Here is a 19,379-nt window from a genome sequence, read left to right on the forward strand (position 1 = left end):
GCAGTGAGTCATAGGCATCACCCATGCCCTTGTCTCAGGAGGGATCCAAGTGCCACAAAGTGCGGCATTTGTAAAAGATCATCCCTCTCTGAGCCCTATTGAGGAGACATTGGAGAATCCAGTGGAGAGTCATCTTAATCAAGAGATAGAACATTTCAGTCATCCCCAAGTGTTCTCTAGTCAACTTCCCCCTCACCCCCCCCCCCAGCAACAATGGTTCTGGTGTCTATCACCAGAGATGATTTTGCCTGTTCTTAAAAGAGAATCATCCAGTATGTATTATTTTGTGTTTAGTTTCCTTTAAGAAACACATTTTTTATATTTATCCATGTGACTATATTAGTGATGCATTTATTTTCATTGCTGACCAGTGTTTCATTACATATTTGTTTATCCATTCCTGGGTTATTCTGTATTTTTAGTTATTATGAGTAATGCTATTATAAACATTTTTTTTTTTTAAATCTAGTAAGGTAAGGCCCTCCCTGGTGGCACAGCAGGTTAAAGCACAGCACTAAGCTAAAGCCACTTCAACATGAGTTCTATTCCTGCCCTGGAGGTGATCCACGTGGTCAGCAGACCTCTCCTGACCCACCTGCTGGTCCCTCAGCAGTGTACTTCATCAGTCAGCCTGTTCTGCTCCCCACTCAGCTTTGGTGAATCCTTTCACTGTCCCTGCACCTCTGGCCTGTACCCCAGTACTGTATGCATAAATAAATAGAAATCTTTTAAAAATCTATTAAGTGGGAAAAATATCTAGTAAGTGTACTTGACAATGGCCAAGTTTACAAATATTTTTTGCTTGTATTTTTTGCTGGCACCCCCAAACTTGGCCCCTCTACATAGGTTCTGTCATTCAATGCATCAAGATAAAACATGCTTTAGTGCATAAGATCGTCAATGTGATGGAGAAAGAAATGCAGGGAAGGCATCACAAGACTGAGTCTCACACAAAGGGGCTAGGTAGAAGGGGCTAGTGAAGCAATGACACCGCCATAAAATCAAGGTCCTCAGGCACCAAAGCCCATGCCGGGATACATGGATGCCAGACAGATGAATGCTGGGATGTTCCAATGTCTGCAGGAGGTCCCAGCAGATCACACAGTTGGGGGCTGTGCCTGAAGCTCAGACCCAAAAGTAAAAGTTAAGGATAAGGAGAGGAAGTTCATCAGGATCACTTTCAGATTCTATTCAAAGCCAAGAAGCCTAGGCTCACAAGAAGTGAGTCCCTCCCAAAGAGAAGCTGCCTATATCAAGGCAGTCTCTCCACCAGCACAGGGCAGCCACTCCTCTGCCCGCCTGTGCCTATGCAGGTGCTTCTTTCCACCCACCCTCTCCCTCTGCAGGGCAGCAGCCTCCTGCCTGCCCATGACCATGCCAGAACTTCTCTGCACTGACCTCCCTCAGGGGAGGTTGCTCTCCTAAGGCTGCCTGCCTGCAACCATGCAGGTCTTTCTCTCTCTGCAAACCTGTCCCTTAAGGGGCAGCTCTTTCTGCCCACTTGTGCCTATGCAAGTGTCTTTTCCTCTCCCGTCTTTCTAATAAACCTACTTTTTAAATATAACTGAGTCTCTTGTCTCGTGGAGAATCTCGCTGTGTGCTGCTGAAAGGGGAGCTCTGGTGAAACCTTTCCCAGAGTGAACCCAAGGACCCCAAACTCCAAAAAGATGACATCAAATGGAAAGCAAATTTAATACAATTAGTGTGCAATATAGAAAAGAGAAAGCATAAAGTTTCTAAATCAAGCACTGGAATTTGACCCCTCATGGGTCAAACATGGGGGCCACTGAGACCCGAAAGCCTGCCGCAAATCTAAAGCACCTTTCTATGGGAACCCCTAGAAAAGAGTCCTGGAAGGAAAAGAGCATAATCAAAACTGAGATCAAAGCTGCTATTGTTAACCTCTCCATGGGTCTCTCACCCACATCCACTTCAGCCAGTCCGGGATCAAGAAGCCAGTGCAGCTTCTTCACAATTCTCTCCGTTCCACGTGCCTCCTGCAGGTCTCCTTCTGGCCCTCTACTCTGCTCCAATCTTTCTTGTCTCCTCTCCAGCTTTTTCTCCTCCCTGCTCAAGTTCAGCTTTCCTTGGATGGGGCTGGAGCCTGGAACCTCCCCTTTCCCTGGGGACCACCCTGTTACAGAATAAAACCAGCATCTAATGGATTTGCATAAATAATCCTCCAGAGGTTTTGTGGTAGCCCCAAACAAGGTTACCCCCTGGCAGACTTTGTTTTAATGGGTCTATATTCATAGACATGGCTCTTGGATTCTCTGAAGAGGACTTCCTGGCCAATGTAAACCATCACACACGCTGGAATGATCAACACTCAAGTGTCCCAAATTTGGTCTGTGTAATACCAGTGTGGTAAACAAGATGAATTTTGGCAGTCTGTGAAGATGTGTATGTTTAATAAATGCTCACTTTTATGATTATGCTTTATTTGTGGCACAAAATGGCCTTTTCTGCTAGAGTGGCAATAGCACTTCTTTTGGCAAATTTAAGAAAGTGATTCAAATATTTCAGTAAATAATAACTCGGTTGGAATTCAAAAACATTAGCAGGGTAGCCTGCATAGATTCTTTTGCTAACCAACCCTGCCTCAGCCACTTAATGTACTGATATTCCACTTACCAGATCCTGAAGCAACTCGGCTGATACATCTTTAGCAAATGTAGCACCAGCAGGGCACAGAGCAGATTTTCTATGAACCGGGCAGACAGTAAAGGGAGTCCTGGAGCCCTCGGTGGCTATTTTAGGCTTTCAATGCTCTTTCTATACCCTTTGTAGTGAGGCGACAAGGCACAGGGCAGGCAGGAGGGCCTAGTGGCCAGGAGGTTGGTAAGCCTCCTACTCCCACTCCCCCACCTTCTACTCTTTCTGTGCTCTCTGGCCTTTGCCTTCTCTCCTCTGCTCTCCACTGCACTCTGCAACTTGGTGCTCTGTCCCTCCCGCCTCTGCTGTCCTCCTTCTGTTCATCTTCGGGCATCCTCCGAATCTGCTCAGCCTCCGGCTCACTGCGCATGCCCACAACACGCTCCTGGCGCAGCCATAAGGCTCCTGTGAGACCACAGGTGTCAATCACTAATGCTAATGGCCGGAGGTGGAAAAAACCTGATAACATACATTTAAGTTTCCAGGTTTGCATCAGGATCTGTTAAGTGGAAAATTCGTAGGGATTTATATCTGTAACAGGGTGGTCCCCAGGAAAGGGGAGGTTCCTGGTTCCCTGCCCCACCCAAAAGAGGGTGGAGCTGAGCAGGGAGGAGAAGAATCTGGAGAGGCGGAGAAGGGTGGAAGCGCAATGGAACCTGGAGACCTGAGGGAGGCACTGGGAGCAGAGACCTGTGAAGTGGCTCTTGTTTTTTAGCCCTGGACTAAGAAACAAGATGTGGTTGAAACAGATGTGCGTGACAGACCCATGGGATGATTAACAAGGCAGCTTTGATCTCAGTTTTGATTTTGCTCTTCTCAGATTTGCCTGGTCATTTCTGACCCTTTTCCATGGGTCCCTCCCTGCCCCCAGGTGCTTTGGACTTTTGGCTGGCTTTCAGGCCTTGCATTGGGCCAATCCCTTTTGGATGGACTTTTACCCACAAGGGGTTAGGTAACTTTGGGTGTTTGATTTGGAAACTATGTTCTTTGTCTTTTCTGTATTGCACACTAATTGTATTAAAATTCCTTTCCATTAGAAGTTTCACATGTTTTGTCTTGGTGCAGCAGATGGCAGAATTTATTTAGGGCAGACAGATTTGGGGGTTTAGGGGTGTCCCTTTCCTTGCTCTGTAACACATCTGCTATGAGGGCTGAGTGGGAATGCAATGGTACTTGCAGCAGACTGTGCATGTCCAACAACCACGAGGGTTTCACCATTCTACCGCATAACTCAGAAATCATGTGACGACTGGACACAGGCCTGGGGAATGGGAACCGGGAGAGAGATGCGTCTATTGCATCATCATTTCTGGCTCTCCTGAAATGTCTGGGGGCTTCGAAGAACAAAATTTACTTTTTACTATTAAATTTACTTTCTTACATGGTTGTTCACTTTTGGGTAGTGTTTGCCTTCCTCCTTGGGTGTAGTCCCCATGTTTCTCCCACTACTGCAGCACCCATGATCCATCACCACAGTCCCTTGTGTCCTTCCCTCCTGTTCTGACCCTTCTCCCTCCCTGCTGTATGCCTTAGACCTATGATCGGTTTGCAAATGTGGTCTTTTTCCTAAACCTTTCAAAGGGCAAACTTTAAACAAGTGGACACTGAGAAAACAAACTCTGGCAAGATAAACTTTACCTGTGACAGTCTGACTTGAAGATCTCAATACACCACTTCAAAGCACCATCACTCTCTTCCAGGAAGACTCCAAATTCCAATCATTAACTTTTCAGATTATGAAGCAGAAGAGGCGGAAGGTATGCGTCCAAGTGTTTCTCCCATTCATTGCATGTTGCAGTCACCTAGGAAAATTTTCAAGAATACCGATGCCTACACCCACCTGTGCTTCAGCTGGTTGGACGGGACGAGCACGTTGTAAAATTGCCCATGTGGTGCAAAAGAGCAGTCAGGGCGTAGACCCTCTTTTCTAGCTCCCAGGCTTGTCTCAGTTCAGGCCTGATTTTTAGGCTTGGTGGGTGTGGGCTGGATCTGGCCCTGGGCTGAGAACCACAGACTCTAAGTGTTGGCTTGGACATGTGCAGCGCCTGCTAGCACAGGACAGGTCACTGTCAATTGGGGCAGGCAGAGACCCAGAGCTCTCGGTGGATTGTTCAGGCTTTAATGCTCTCAGCGAACCACATACACAGACACGCTGGGAGGCAGGTGCGGGTAGGGGGCCGGGGGCACACAGTGAACCTTTGTCCTCTTACTCATGGCTCTCCTGTGTTCTCACTCTCGTGACACCTCACCTCTGCTGTCGTCATGCCACCTGTCCTTGCACTGCTGCAGCCGCTGCTTTTAGCACCTCTAAGCTCAGCTGTGCACACTTGTACCTGCACTCGCACCATACTCAGGTGTCCACAATCATGTTCACGTGCCCCAAGCCCCACTCCCAAGTGCCTTCTGTACAAGATCAAGGCTACAGGGGATAGCCACAGGCAAATGGTGTAAAACGCCTGATTAATTCATTTACTCTACAGTGTATTATTAGTGAAAAGTCACTTTGTATTAGTAGAGCATGTTTATTCTTAAATCTTGGAGTGTGGCTCAGCTTTTTGGTCAGTGACGCAGTTTCCTTTCTCCCTTCACATGGGAGGAGCCTTGTAGGTATCTGATTGGCCCAGACCTTGCCTTGGGCCTCTTTCTAGCCCCATGGAAGTCTGGCTGAAGGCCTAAGTGAATTCTTTGTAACTAAAATTTGGATCAGGGTTTGGAATGCTGCCTGTCAAAGCTGGAGAGCTAGGTGGACTAAGTTACTCTAAAGACCAGGGAGGTCACTGAAAGCAAGTTACTGTCAATTGACTCAGGTCAGCTGCAGATTTCTTTGTCGTCTTAGCTCGAGAGAGGGCCTTATAAGAAGCTCAAGAAGTCAGTTATTCAAATCTCAAATACAGACCTGATATCTCTCAAGTCCTGATGACAGTTTTTCAGGAAATCTGACAACCTGTCTTCTAAAGATGGCTGTTTCCTAACTCTGCCAGGGGTGTGGCACCCGGACAGTCTGACTGGCAGCTGGCTCAGGTGCCATTTCAGGTGCACTTGCACATCAGAAAGGCTCCCCACTGGCAGAGTTTGACTGTTTGTGCTTATTCCACTTCATTTTTGGATCCCAGTCTTTCATATTTCCACTTCATTTTGGATCCCAATCTTGGGCTGTCATCAGTTCAACAAAGGAAAGCACATTTCTTTTGGGTCTTCTTCCATATACTTACAAATATAAGCACACATTTTGACCTGTGGAATTTTAAAAGTCAACAGTTTTCATTCTGGCTTGCCATATGTGTTGTTTCTGTTTCAGGAACTGGGCATAAGGACAAGCCACAAGATGTGGGAAGGCTTCAGACTTTGGATCTCCTGGGCGGGTGCCCCTTTCCTCCACAGATGAACAAAAGCTTCCAGTAATGCTGCCTGATATAACGGGGATCCTGCCCCGCCCTGCCTCTAATCCAGGAATTAATGTGCCTTGTGGAATTACTCAGCAAAATAACCATTTAGATTTTGTTTTGGTTTATTACAATGATGACAAACATGAAGTGCTCAAACATTGTTCCTATGTAGTTGAATTCTTAAAAAAGATGGAAAATGAATTTTTGTCAGTCTAGTCAGGGCTGGGCTGCCAGCTGTAACTTCTCTTAGGTTTAAAGTAGCAGTAAATATTCACAGCGATCTGAGAAACACAAGATAAACTTCAATATGCATCAGATTCAAAATGGATCCCTGGACAATAAAATACTATGATAGATAAAGAGGAGAAGGTTCACAGCTGCATTCTTTGGTATGGTCCATCTCACAAAGAATATTAACTATAAAATTAGGAAAATTTGAAAATAGCTGGATATAGCTAAGCTATTATAGCACACAATTAGATTTGCATTTTGTAAATCTGTTTTTCCATATTACACACAGAAAATAAGAAAGGACAGGGTACAGATTCCAAGGATGAAATTTCCACATTTATTTTTCTTTTATGTGCATAGAAAATGGCAGTGAAGTGTCCTATGAAAGAGGCAGGGAATGGGCATGGCGCTGCTATATCAGATTCAACTTTGTGCTTCGAAGGTACACTATTTATTTTGAAAACAAAGGATGTTGTAGTTTGTTTTAAATTGCTAACAATTCCTTGGGTTTCCCATTTGTCTTTTTAAGCTGTCAGTTTCTTCAACTCTCTTTTCAAATGACACACTGCATTACAAATGATGGCACTTAACCAATGTGGCATTTCCATATTTACACCAACAAAAGAAATTTACAAGACATAATAGCATACAATCTTGACATTTAGTAATAGCAATAGACATGAAGGGCATCCATTTTATTTTTTCTGTACAAACTATCAGAACATAACTTTATTCACATTAAAAAAATCATCTTTAGTTTGATTTGACCTACACACCCCCCTCTCATTTCATCCACTTCTCAAAACTCTCATCACATTACCCACACCTTCACCAGACTATGGAATCTACAAGAAATTAGACCTAACACCTAAATAGAGTTCAGAAAGTCCTCTATCCCAAAGGTTTCCTCACTTCCCTGATAATTCATCAAAAAAGAAAAAAAAAATATGCTCTCCACTCATCCCTTCCATTTCACTTTCACATTTCATCTCCAAGTCAGCAAGACAGACTTTTCATCTCAAACCAAACAAGGTTAGAAAGAAAGAGTTCCTCTACCGAGCCTGTCGATGCTACACCCATGAGTCCGGGGACCCTGGATACTGCTCTGCTCTGTAAGAAGGTCGTTTAGTGGAATAAAAGTCGACATAATTTGTGGTTGATTTCAGTCCATACTGTGTGGAGTAATCAGTAGAAGCTGGAAAGTGCACTCGATCATCAAAATAAGGATCTTCATAGCTATGAGGAGACTGCAAATACAATCTGTAGGCATCAAAGTTCTTTCTGTTGGAGTCATCTTGACTATAATACAGCTGTTGATGCTGTTGACAAAATGAAAAGGCAAGTAAATTAAAGCAATTTTTGGTAATACATGTTTAAGGAAAATTAATGTGGGCTTCCTGCCTCCTACGCAATAATTTTAACTTTGGGTCAGAGTTGTTTCTGGTGCACACAGTAGGTCAGCTAGTAGACTCAAAGTACTTCAAATTATGTCTACAGGTGGGTAGGCTGAGTTTGCTCAAGTCCTAAGGCCTCTAGAAGACACACAAGCAATTATAACTCTACGGGGTAAGACTTCCCAAGCCAGGGATGATACACCCTTCTGGAAGGAAGCCAGTGGAGGCACATGTGGGCATCGACACAGGGCACCTTGCCCCCACTTCCTTCTGTGCTGTTTTTCCTCTGGTGTTATTTATTTTTTCAAATGTGTCTGGAAAACAACTCTTTTGTTCTTATGTCTCTTTCTTCTTGATCATGCCCCAATCCCTCCACTTAGTGAGGTGTAACGCATTTACAACCTAGCTATTAACATCATGTTCTGAAATTAAATACATTCTAGTATATAAGAATTTCAGCGCTAAATTCTCTTTTTAAGTTACGTTCATGATTCTGAGGCTCTTTTTCTAAATAAAAATCTATAGCATCAACTAGGAGTAATGTGGGAAATTCCTTATCTTGCATCTGCAGAAAAAAGATGATGCCATGGAGAGAGGTCTCAGAGCATTCAGGATAGAGGTGAGTTTGCTCACGCATTATTGGAAGGTAAGAGGTGAGCTCTGATGACCTAGCCTCAGAATACCTGAAACTGATCTGGGGACCCCCTCCCTCAGCAGGGCTGAGACAAGTGGGGACCTGGCTATGGACTCAAGTGTTTTCAAACCTTGGAGCCCTGGAAGGACAGAGAGACATAAAGATAATAAAAGGGATACAAAACAATACAAAACAAAAAAAAGGAGATGACAGGTTAATATATTTTTGAACCTTTTCCTACCCAGATAGAAGAGATTTTAGAGATTGATTAATACAAAAGAAAAAAAAAAAGAGTGGGAAAAAGACATTGTTGGGCAGAGAGCATGAACTGGAAGATTTTCAGCTGGTTCTCACAGTGCCATGGTGGGCTCAGCAAGATCAACTCCCACAGCTGAAGACATGAAGCAACTTTGGAAGTGATTTGTTTGAGTCCCCAAGAGCTTCTGAGGCGTGAAAAGCCCCCTGGGAAAGCTCTTTAGCCCCTGCTGAGTTGGTCCAGCTCTGGTAAGTCAACTGGCGTGGACCACTCACTGTGGATCCCTGTTAATCAACCTTCTGTAAAAATGACATTGTAAATTCACCTGTAGCCGTCTATTTTGTTCTCTTGCTGGTGAGGAATAGGAACTGATGTAAATTGGTGAAGGTTTGCTGGAGCCTGAAAGAAAATATTTTACGAAATTAAAACTAGTGTTCACAACTGTGGGTTAGCAGGCTGTGTGGGCTCCCTGCCTAGGGCTGCTGCGTTGGCAGCCCCGACCAGGCCTTCTTCCCTGGGGCCAGCGCAGAGCAGGACTATCAGCAGCCTGGGTGCCCTGGAGCTAGTTCAGTGGCTGCTCCCTCCAGGTCTGTGAGAGGCTAATGAATACGGCAAAAATAGAGCATGGGGGTGTTTCACCAAAAGCAGTGTCAAAGCAAAGCCCTCCAAAAAGGCTACCTTCTCAAGTTTGCTCACTGTGGCGAGCATTCACACTGGTAAAGACTTCCCTGGCGGGCCGTGAACAGCAGTCCTGCTCCCTGAGCTGAGCAATGTTGCCTTTCCAGGGCTCAGAGCAGAGCACTGGGTCAGCTGCGGGGAGGGAACGAGAACAGCTGTGATCCACAATCACAGGCTCTAGGAAGAGCAGGCAGAGGCCTGACCTAAGCAGCGCAGCCACATGGAGGCACAGCCTTTGCCTGCCATCTTTAAGTCCGTATTTTCAACAGAAAGAACCTGGCAATCAGATGACGGTCCTCAAGAGTCCACAACAGATTCCTGAAGATCTCATTGGTTACCCTTCTATTACTGTTAAGGCGAGCTGAGATTTTTATTTTTCAATGAAGAAAATAAAAATACTGTGGTAAATTAGTTTACTGAAGCAAGCAGAGAAGACACAGACGGGCAGGCATGCTAAGGAGACCATCTTTAAAATAAAGCAGGCTGCTGCAAATCTGAAGCAACAGTGCACTTCAGTTTGTATGTGTATTTTCTCTGCAAAGAGCTTGGTGTTTGAAATGTAGCATCTGCAATTTTCTGAGCTATTAATTGCCATAGTAACAATAGTCGATTAGTAAACAGTCCTGTGAAATCACAATTTCAAAGACAACAGCACAACTGAGAATGCTCTCCCAGCAGTTGTTAAGTTGCCACCAGGTTTTATTTATTTCTTTTTAATAAATAGGTTTTTGAGGAGAGAGTACCTTTTTTTGGGTAGCTCACACAGCCTTATTTGAAATCTTTAGCTATAATTTATAGCTTATAGTTGAGAACGGGGATAATGTGCAATCTTGGTATTTAAAACATTATATATAATTTTCTGCATAGGACATGAGAAATTAATACTCTACAACATTATTTTTGTTACTCTTAATAAATAATCACTCTGAGGAGAAGCATATGACACATTTTGCTATTCAAACTCTTTTCCATAAAATGTAAGTGAAACTGATCTTCAGTTTCACGTCTGAATTTAAGAGGTGAGCGAGGCTCGGAGACTCTGCAAAGCCACAACGCCCAGGGGTGGGAAGCGCTGTGCACACAGAGAAATCTGCCTGGGGAGGGAGAGAGCAGAGCAGACGGACTGCACTGCGGGTGGTGGCCAGAAAGCATTTGCACTGGAGTAGCTGATCTTTTTATTTGTGGCCACGACATTGTTACTTTAGCTTGTTCTGCTTAAAATAAATAGCTAAAGCAATGGCCTCCAAGGCAGGAAAGGGACAAACTGGCACAAGGTTCACTGCTGGGGGACTATCACAATGCAGGCAAGGGCTACTTCCCAGGCCACTGATCTCCTGCCCCAGAACACACAACCTTTTGAGACACCACATCACACACCCAACTGGCATCTTACCAGGGTACAGGCCTTTATGTGTGGCATCCCCTTGGCTATTGTAATACTGCATAGGTGGCTGGGTCCTATCGTATTCAGAGCGAGGGTCTCTGATGCCTAACAGTGCTGGTGAGGAAGAGGTGCTGCCGACTAAAAGGAGGGGCACAGGGAGGAGGCAGAGAGAGGGAGAGGAGAAAGAGAAAGCAGATCGTAAGTGTCTCTGGAAAAGCAAAGGTCAGTAATTACAAGTGCCATGCAGCTGGGCTGAACTGGGACCTGGAGAGCGAGAAGCCAGCCCTAAGTGCCAGCCATACCTGAGCCCACTGGAGAGCTACCTGAGCACAGGCTGCAGGCCTAGAAGGGTCCAGCACAGAGATCATGCTGGTCTCAGTGACTTGATTAGGCTTTTGAAATTTGAGTGAGTGGTTAAAAGCTTATAAGCCATGCAAGAGTAATGTTTGCTACTTCACTTCTCAGTTCAGCTGCTTGTAAAACACCCCCTATTATTATCTGGAGTGCCTCAGTAAATAGATGTTTTATGGCATGTTTTGATTTCTAATTATTTCAAAGATAATCTGTATCTCTGAATATGTTTGCACAAGAGCGCCCAGCCTATAAACTCTATAGCTCTTTTTATGGGGCTCGGCTGACAGGGACATTAAGTAAATTCAGTAAGCCTGGCCTCACCAAGGCCCACCACTTTTCAAATCCCTGTGTGAGTCAAACACTTAATATTAACAGTCTATCCAAGGGGTACCTTATGGGCATTTTTGCACAAAAGGAAAACAGCACAATGATTTTTCCCCCTTTGCTCTTTAAAAAATAAATCTTGCTTGCATGTAAATTAATGCTTAGTAAAAGTAGCCACTTTTGATTCCCTTGAACTCAAAGCACCCAGGCCCTATACCAGTGGTTTTGCTCACATTGACGCTTCCTGAGAAAGACTAACATTGAACTATTTCCCCAAGAAGTCACTTCACTCCTATGGGTGGTTACTCTGTTAAAAAAAAAAAAAAGGTGGGCATGCAAGGGCGGTGTCTATGTGTTACTTTCTAGAAGGTTGTTTGACCCAGAACATAGCTGCTTGCTTTTCAGAATGACATTAGTAAGGCATCAGATGTGCCCATCAGATAACACCATACTTGCACTGAGGAATTACGAGGCCTGAGAGTAACTGGGGAAGCAAGTGTGAGGTGCGTCCCAGCTCTGACTGGAACCCAGTATGTACTGAGGTGCTTGGACAGGGCTCACCAGCACATACGTATACATAAGAGGCTCTCAAAACAAGCACATTACTTAGTAACTATGTCTTAATCTGTGTGTGTCACTCTTTTGACTGGATATATGCCTTTAGTTAAGGAACCCTGGCTCTCACTCCCTGGCACACTTATCCCTAAGTCCCTAAAGGACTTGGAGCATTTCATAAAAGACAGCCTCGGGAAATACCTGTGCTCTCAGCAAGGAAGCTAAAAACCAAACACAGGCCTTTTTGAAGAAAATAACACATAATTTAAAGACCAAGACATAAACATGCACCATATTCACAAGGCACAGATGATTTTAAAACTTCCTCGTGCAGATAGACCAATATATGGTCTTTCTGGCCACCTCTGTCCACATGAGAAATAAAACTGACAGCAGATAACATTTACATTTATGCAACAGATGATGTTTAATGTCACAATGGAAGGTTTAAGGCCAGATAAAAACAGGTAATCACTACTTTTCCTGTTTTCATTTCGTTAAACATTCAATGTAAGAGTGACTTGGCTTGATGCAAAAATTTTTAGTCTGAGTTACAAAACACGTTCTACCAACTTAAATACCACCACAAGCAGGAGTGAGGCTGCCATGGCTCCCAACTTAAAGTCAAAGGGAGAGCCGCAAAGTCACCTGCAGGCTGGGCCTGATTGCAGTAGCTGTGGCCACTGGGCTGCAGGGTGGAGTCTTAACTGTCAAGGAGGAAGATGAGGGTGCAGATGAAGGCCTCTCAGGCTAGGACCCTACAGATGAAGCAGAGAGGACCCTGTTTCTAAGAGTTCTCACCAAGAAAACTCAAAGGTAACTTTGGAAGAGATTCCAAACTTAGGGTAGCAGCCGGGCAGGGCAGCCTGCAGCTCTCAGTGTGCCCCAGCCCCTGCAGGCTGCCACCTGGCCAGCTTGTCAGATGCAGGTCACTGGGTGCGTGCCTCTCTCAAACCAAGTACCACAGAAACTTGGGAAGGTGAGGTGAAAGAGGGGGCATGGGGTGCTTTTTTGTACTGCAGTTGGCATAAGCTTTTAAAATGGAAGAAAAAGTTTGTTTTTTACAGTAATGTGTAACTTGTTAAAGAGCTCTTAACTGGAAAAGCAAATTCTTCTCCCTCCCTGGTGTTTGAGGTGACAGAATTAATAATCAATGTTTATTCTCTCTGGATGGGAAGCAATGTGCTGCCAGACATAGGCTCTGGCCAAGGAGCGGAGTTTACTCACTGACCTGACTGAATGATGGGTGACATCTGTTGGTTGGTGGTAGACAAGGAAGGATGTGATTTGAATCGGTCTCGTTCTAATGTTGACACAGGTGTAATAAAATGGTTCTGATTCCACCCATCCTGTGGTGTAAAAAGAGAAAAAAAGAAACCTCTCAAAATGAATAATGACATTTCATTACAATAAATGATTACGAATGTGTGCTCTGATGAATGCTAATTATGCCAGAGCTATTCTTGTGAATTACCTTTTTATAAATGCTCCGGAGGTCCCGATATTGCCATAATGTATTCAAGACCTGGGCTGCTGCCTTCACCACTTTCAAGGATGATCTAGAGGGAGAAAAAGGATGTTAATGAACGTGGGCAGGACAGCCACAGGTTCCACTAAGAGATTCGGGATGCAGACCAAAGGCCACCTCTCTAAGGACCAGAAGGCACAGAGGCCATTGCTAGAAAATGCCATTGAGGAATCAGGTGTACCAGAGCTGGCCGACAGTGGCAAGAACCAAAGCAAGGCTTCCAGGCACTCCAGCTGTGCAGCGAGCAGCTCTGGCTGGGATGAGCCTATGACCTTTAACTTGAGGACATCTTTTAGGCATCTGGCCCTCAACCTCCCCCCAGGTCTACCAAGGGACTGCCTTCGCTTTGGACTTTGGGATTAACGTGACACTGTATGCACATTCTGAACTTCTAGTGACCTTTCCAAATTAACGTAAGTTTTCTCTGCACCCATTATTAGTCCTTCATATTAATACCTTCTTTGTCTTTTTATCACTTAGACCTCTAAGTGGACAGAAAGTACTTATGTGTGCTAATATTCAATTTGGAAAATGATTGGTTATTCACGTCCCACCCCCAAAGCTGTTCTGCTGAAGCCTGGTATTCTGTTTAAGCACTGCTGACAATGAGTGCTGTGCTTAGAAATCTGTTAAGTGAGGAATAGGTACAGCTTCTTTCCTCCGCCAAGACCTTCATGTGGCCACATTAGGAATGCATCAGTGCTGGGGAAGACAGTCCTAAGGATAACTGATCACTTCTGTCTTTAGAATTCACTTTGACATTGAAATTTTGACTTCAAATGTATATCCTGGGATCTAAAATCTGACTTCCTTTTCTATTCTCTCCATCCAAATAAAATTCATGAAGTGGGGATACAGGAGAGGTGAGCAGGCTGCAAGCACTCTCTCTACCCCTAGAACTGAACCTGGGTTACTAATGATTCTGAGTCAATCTGAGTATTCCAATTCAGGGGCTTTGCAATACTATGCCTGGAGGTGGGGTATTTCTGCATCCTTCCTCCCATCTAAGACCCGAACTTTCTCTGATAAACCAAGGGCTGAATCAGGTCAAACCAAGGTCTTTCTAAATATCATATTTTCAAAACAAACCACAGAGCCAAGGACAGACCTCAAAGAAATAAACAGAAATGAAATTTCAGACACCCAGGATGACTTTGGAGCTGTCCTTGGAGCGCAGGACTACAGAGTCTTCCTTGACACTTTTCTCCTCTTAAGCTGCTCATTTAATCCATCAGTAAATTTTGTTCTATCTACTTTTCAACCAAATCTGCATTCACCAGTTCTGTTGTCAGCACCCCTCCTTCCTGAATATTAGGGGGGTATTAAATCACTTTGATTCCTTTATAAGGAAAGTCATATCAGCAACCACCTCTGCTGATCAGTCGCCAGTGGACTCCAGTTTTACTCAGAGTGAAAGACAAAGCCCTTACACTGTCCCGGAGTGCACTGTGCTTCAGATTCCTCTCGTGACTTCCAGCCCCAGTGGCTGCTAGCTCAGACACATGAAGAACTTGTCCAACTCGGGGCCCTTCCACTGTTCCGTCTGACCACTGTGCTTCTCCCTTCCTTCCTCCAGGTCTGCTCAAAGGCACTGTCTCCACTAGGCTTCCCTGACCATCCTGTCTAAAACTGTGATGCCCCACTCCTCACTGTGATATGCCCTCTCACTTTGCCTGATTTCTAGTTGTCCCATTGCACCATCTGGCACACTCAGAGGTCCTCACTCAGCTGGCATCTGACAGGTCTACCTGTGTGGTACCTGGGGCAGGGGTGGTTGTGTGGTCTGGTCCTTACTGTCGTACTCAGCAAATAGGCAGACATGAGTCCTGAGGAAAGGTAAGCCTGTGTTCAGAAGGACAACCTGATTTGATCCAGGACTTTCTGAATCTTTTGTTTGAAAATTAAAGATGAGAAGCAATTTTTTAAGTGCAAAGGTTTTAGCACTGGACCAGCACTTATTTTTATGCCTTTCACAAATGAATGCTAACAAAAGTTTCAGAGTACTGAGAGTAACTGCAGTTACCTCAGGGGAGGAGGAGAAGGAACCACACAGCCAGAGAGGGGGAGTTAATGGAACAAGAATTTAACTTTATCAGTAACATATCATTTCCTTCAAAATAAAATAGTGTATACATTTATTACTAATGAAATAAAAGAATACATAAAGAAAAAAAGGGTTGAAAGGAAATGTGATTAGTGTTGATAGGTATGGTTTTTAGGGAAAGTTTTACAACAATCGAGACTAGGCACTGGCACTCAATCAACTAATAAGTATTTACTGAATACCTATGATGGTTCAAATTTTGTGCTAGGTGCTGAGGACAGAGTTCTGATGAAAGACAAAATCCTGGCTTGTGGGGGAATCAGTTACCAGAGAAAACCATAAAGAACCTATCAGCAGAACCGAGTTCTGTGCATGAGAATGAGGTAAGTGAAGGGGCAATTTTTTTTTTTTTTTAAATGCAAAGGTTTTAGCACTGGGCCAGCACTTACTTTTATGCCTTTCACAAATGAATGCTAATGAAAGTTTCGGAGTACTGAGAGTAACTGCAGTAAAAAAATTGACTGCTGATCTGGTGGCTCTGGTCCTGCATGTTGGGAAGCGGCAAGTGGCCCTACTTCTTGCTCCTTTGGAGGATCCTTGGAGGATCCTTGAAAGTGCCAGTGCAAGAATTCACATTATGCCTTGCCTTGTCTTTTAGTTTCCACTTTGAAGAAAGTTCTAAAATACAAGAATGTAGCAAACTTGTAATGCCTGCTGGAGCGCCCTGAAAAAACCCTCTGTTTCTGCCACTGTTTCCCTAGTTCCTACATCTGCTTCTCCATTCTTGGGTGTCTCCCAGAAGCAAAGGGAAATGTATGGTCTGAGCCCAGAGCACATCCTAAGGCCACCAAGCAGGTTCTGCTGCAGAGTAGTGATTTTTAATGATTTCTGGGCACCTGGCAGAGATATCAATCCCAGAATGGAGGATTCAGGATATTTCTGCACAACAGGCCCTCGAGCCTGGAGCAGAGACAAAGACTCAAGGAAAATGGGGCCCTCTGATCTTCCTTTCAAAGGCTTTTCTAACTCTTTCAGGTGTTGGCACTGCCAACTGTGGTTTTAGCAAAATAAAGGAATGTCAGGGTACTGCAGCAAAGGAAAAATCAGAAAAGGGGTGACATGATCTCAAATGCCTCTTGCAGCAAAACAGGTTTGAACTGCTGGAGACTTCGTAGCTTATTGGTATGTCAGAAATGCAGAAAGAAATCCTCTCCAACAGGAAACTTCCTCCACAAAGGCCCTTTTCACGGGGAGATGCCAGGAGCACATCTGAAGCTTGTGTCTCCTTGGAGCACACTTGCCTGTCCCCTCTTCCCTTCGTTATGTTCACCAGCTTCTCTATGCCTCCTGAGTCGGCCAGGGCCTTCGCGTTCTCCATATTTTTGCTTGTGACCTCATGCAGGGCACAGCAGATGGCTGCCATGGTCTCATCGGATAGCACGCTGGGGCCGGTGCCACCAGGAAGCCGGTTGACCAGGTCTCTCATGGCGTATTTACCTGCCAAATGCAAAAGAAGGCATTTCAGAAGGCATTCGTTTTTTATTCTTGTTGGAAGATGAAACAATGTGTAGTGTTTTAACAAGAAAGCTTCACGTGATAATACTGGGGTGGATAAGAAATCAAAATCCATGGCAAAGAAGAAAATGACAAATATTATTATTAAAGGGGAAAGGCACCATTTACTGCAGTGTCACCTGAAGAAATGACTGGCTTGTAAAAAATTACTGTTTTAAAATTCAATCGCTGTAAGTAAATGTATACAATTGGGTTTACCAATTAAATTCTTATTTCAAAATTATTCCAATTTGAAATAAAGGAATTATTACTGTGTATTTTATTTTCAACTGAATTCCTATATCTTAAAAATTAAAATACTTAAATACTTCCTTTTAAAGCTTTTAGACACTTTTCTTTGAATAAGTTTTAAAGCATGGCCCACGTAAAGCTGGCAAAAACAAACAAACAAACAAACAAAAAACTTTTCATTCAAATTTTCTGATTCTTAAATGGGAACGAGAACAGATATAAATTCTTATCAAATTCAGAGTGTGCATCAGCTAGTTTGATATGAACAGTGATAAGAAGTTAGTTTCTTTAAAAGAAAACATGAGTATAATTTTGGTGTTAATATTATGGGTATATTAGCTCCCAGGAGTAAAGCAATGATAATCAGTTCTTGCTAGGACAGGGCTGACAAGTCCCCAAGCTATTGTGTTTCCTTTCAGGTTCTTAGCTTCTCTTGTTCCTGTCCAAAAAGATTATCTCGTTTTTTTTTTGAATTTCAATTACCAACTGACACATTGGAATAATTGCACTACAAACAGAAGAAATTAACTAAAGCTTAAGAAAATATATTCTTAGTTTTTTTTTTTCCCTGTGGTTACTCAATGGAATTTTCATTATAGACCAATTTCTATACAATGGTAAGAGATCAGAGATAGGCGCCAGACAATACCACATCATTTATAGCACATCAGAGGGAAGATTCTGGCTTACTCACAGCAAATATTGTTATGAGGAGTGAAAAAACAGCGATGACACTATAAACCAGAAGATAAATGTGGTTTTTGAGTGCAGATGATAAGTTAGCACTGGCGTTTCTGAATACTCATAACTGACCAAAAGGTCTGTGATGTGTAATTTGTCATTTTGCTAAGGCACAACTTTAAATGGCACTCCTGAGGCCTGGGGAAGGCAGCTCACTCTGCCTGTAAACAGCAGCATCCTCACAGCCTGAAGCTCGCACGGCTGGGTCGGTCCAACTCAGCTGGGTATTCATAACTTAGGAAGTGAAAAACGTTATTTCTTTGTGAAAACAGCTCTGAAGAGAAAGAGACATTGCTGGTGATGGACAGGAGTATGAAGGGGTCAGGGTGGGGGCAGGGACAGATAGTTGTCAGGAGCAGGACTGCTGGCTTGATCAGAGTCAAATAGGAATCTGGAAGGGGGTCAGACCACAAGAGAAGGAAGAGTTCTTTATAGGAAAGCAAGAAGCATTCACGAAGGTATATTCCAGCTGAGTAAAAAAGTTTATTAATGATCAGACAAAATGCTCATGCACATTAAAAAGGGGGGCTAGGACATTCACTGAAAATACAGGGATGCACTGAAAGTCAGCAAGTTAGGACTCTGGATACAGATTCGTCTTTCCAGAGGTCTCAGTGCTCTTTATGTCTGTGTCCTCGATGTGGAAGGAGGGATGCCAAGCATTCGTTTTTTAACTTTAATAATTCTAAAACAATCATGTTTCTCATAAGAAGTTCAAACAATACAGTTCTAACACAGATAACTTAAAAAAACCTCTTTGGAGACCTAAAGGATTTCTCTTAGGGAAAAATGGGAACTAAGAGCTATGAAACATCTGCTGGAATCAGCAAGAAGCTGGACTCTGAAAAGGGCCTGGAAAAAGTGCCTTTTGTCTTTGTGTAAGATGATTCGTTTAAAAAAGTAGGATGTTAAGAGCAGGTTGATGTAGGCAATATTTTAACACAGCAATGCTACCAGACACTGTGCAGGGTATAAATTGCCACAGTGAAACCTCAAGCAACTCTTTAAGGCAAATATTATTGCTTTTGTTCTCTCTCCATTTCCTCTAAGGCACACATCTTTTATTTAATATCAGCTCAATGTACATATTCACACTAAAACACAAGGTCTTTCTTTATCTTACTCCCTGCTGGGGATGCAGCAATGAGCTGGAGGTAAGTATGCTAAGCTGTGTGGTGTGCAGAGCTGGAGAGGCTCATTTTCGGGATCATGCAAATAGCAGTCCTACAGTACACAACTTGAGGGTGAAAGCCACTGAAATTTGGCATATCAGGGTATCGCCTACATTAGACTATCTCTGACCGTGTCCTCTGGTGGAAATGACACTAGGAATGTAGTTTGCCTCAGGTGAGTATTTACACAGGTTCTACAGGGAAAGGCTGCAAACCATTCATGTGCCTTTTTTCATT

The 19,379-nt window shown here is 43.7% G+C and overlaps 1 protein-coding gene across 5 annotated transcripts in view; it reads right to left on the bottom strand.

The window, feature by feature from the left end:
- Positions 1–6,197: 6,197 nt before the first annotated feature.
- The window catches only part of PKP4 (plakophilin 4), a 230,072-nt gene continuing 216,890 nt past the window's right edge, over positions 6,198–19,379 (bottom strand). For 2 of the 5 annotated variants that reach the window (XM_012727815.1, XM_012727813.1), the window contains exons 17-22: positions 16,725–16,920; positions 13,326–13,410; positions 13,083–13,200; positions 10,628–10,756; positions 8,882–8,955; positions 6,198–7,591 (exon numbers count right to left, since the gene is read on the bottom strand). In XM_012727815.1, coding sequence (XP_012583269.1) covers positions 7,343–7,591; positions 8,882–8,955; positions 10,628–10,756; positions 13,083–13,200; positions 13,326–13,410; positions 16,725–16,920 — 851 coding nt within the window. In that variant the 3' untranslated portion in view covers positions 6,198–7,342. The remainder of the gene's footprint in view (positions 7,592–8,881; positions 8,956–10,627; positions 10,757–13,082; positions 13,201–13,325; positions 13,411–16,724; positions 16,921–19,379) is intronic. The other 3 variants (XM_004674629.2, XM_012727818.1, XM_004674632.2) reach the window with 3 other exon arrangements.

This window comes from Condylura cristata, unplaced genomic scaffold (genome assembly GCF_000260355.1).
Source record: "Condylura cristata isolate star-nosed mole 26May11 unplaced genomic scaffold, ConCri1.0 scaffold00002, whole genome shotgun sequence".
Lineage (NCBI taxonomy): Eukaryota > Metazoa > Chordata > Mammalia > Eulipotyphla > Talpidae > Condylura > Condylura cristata.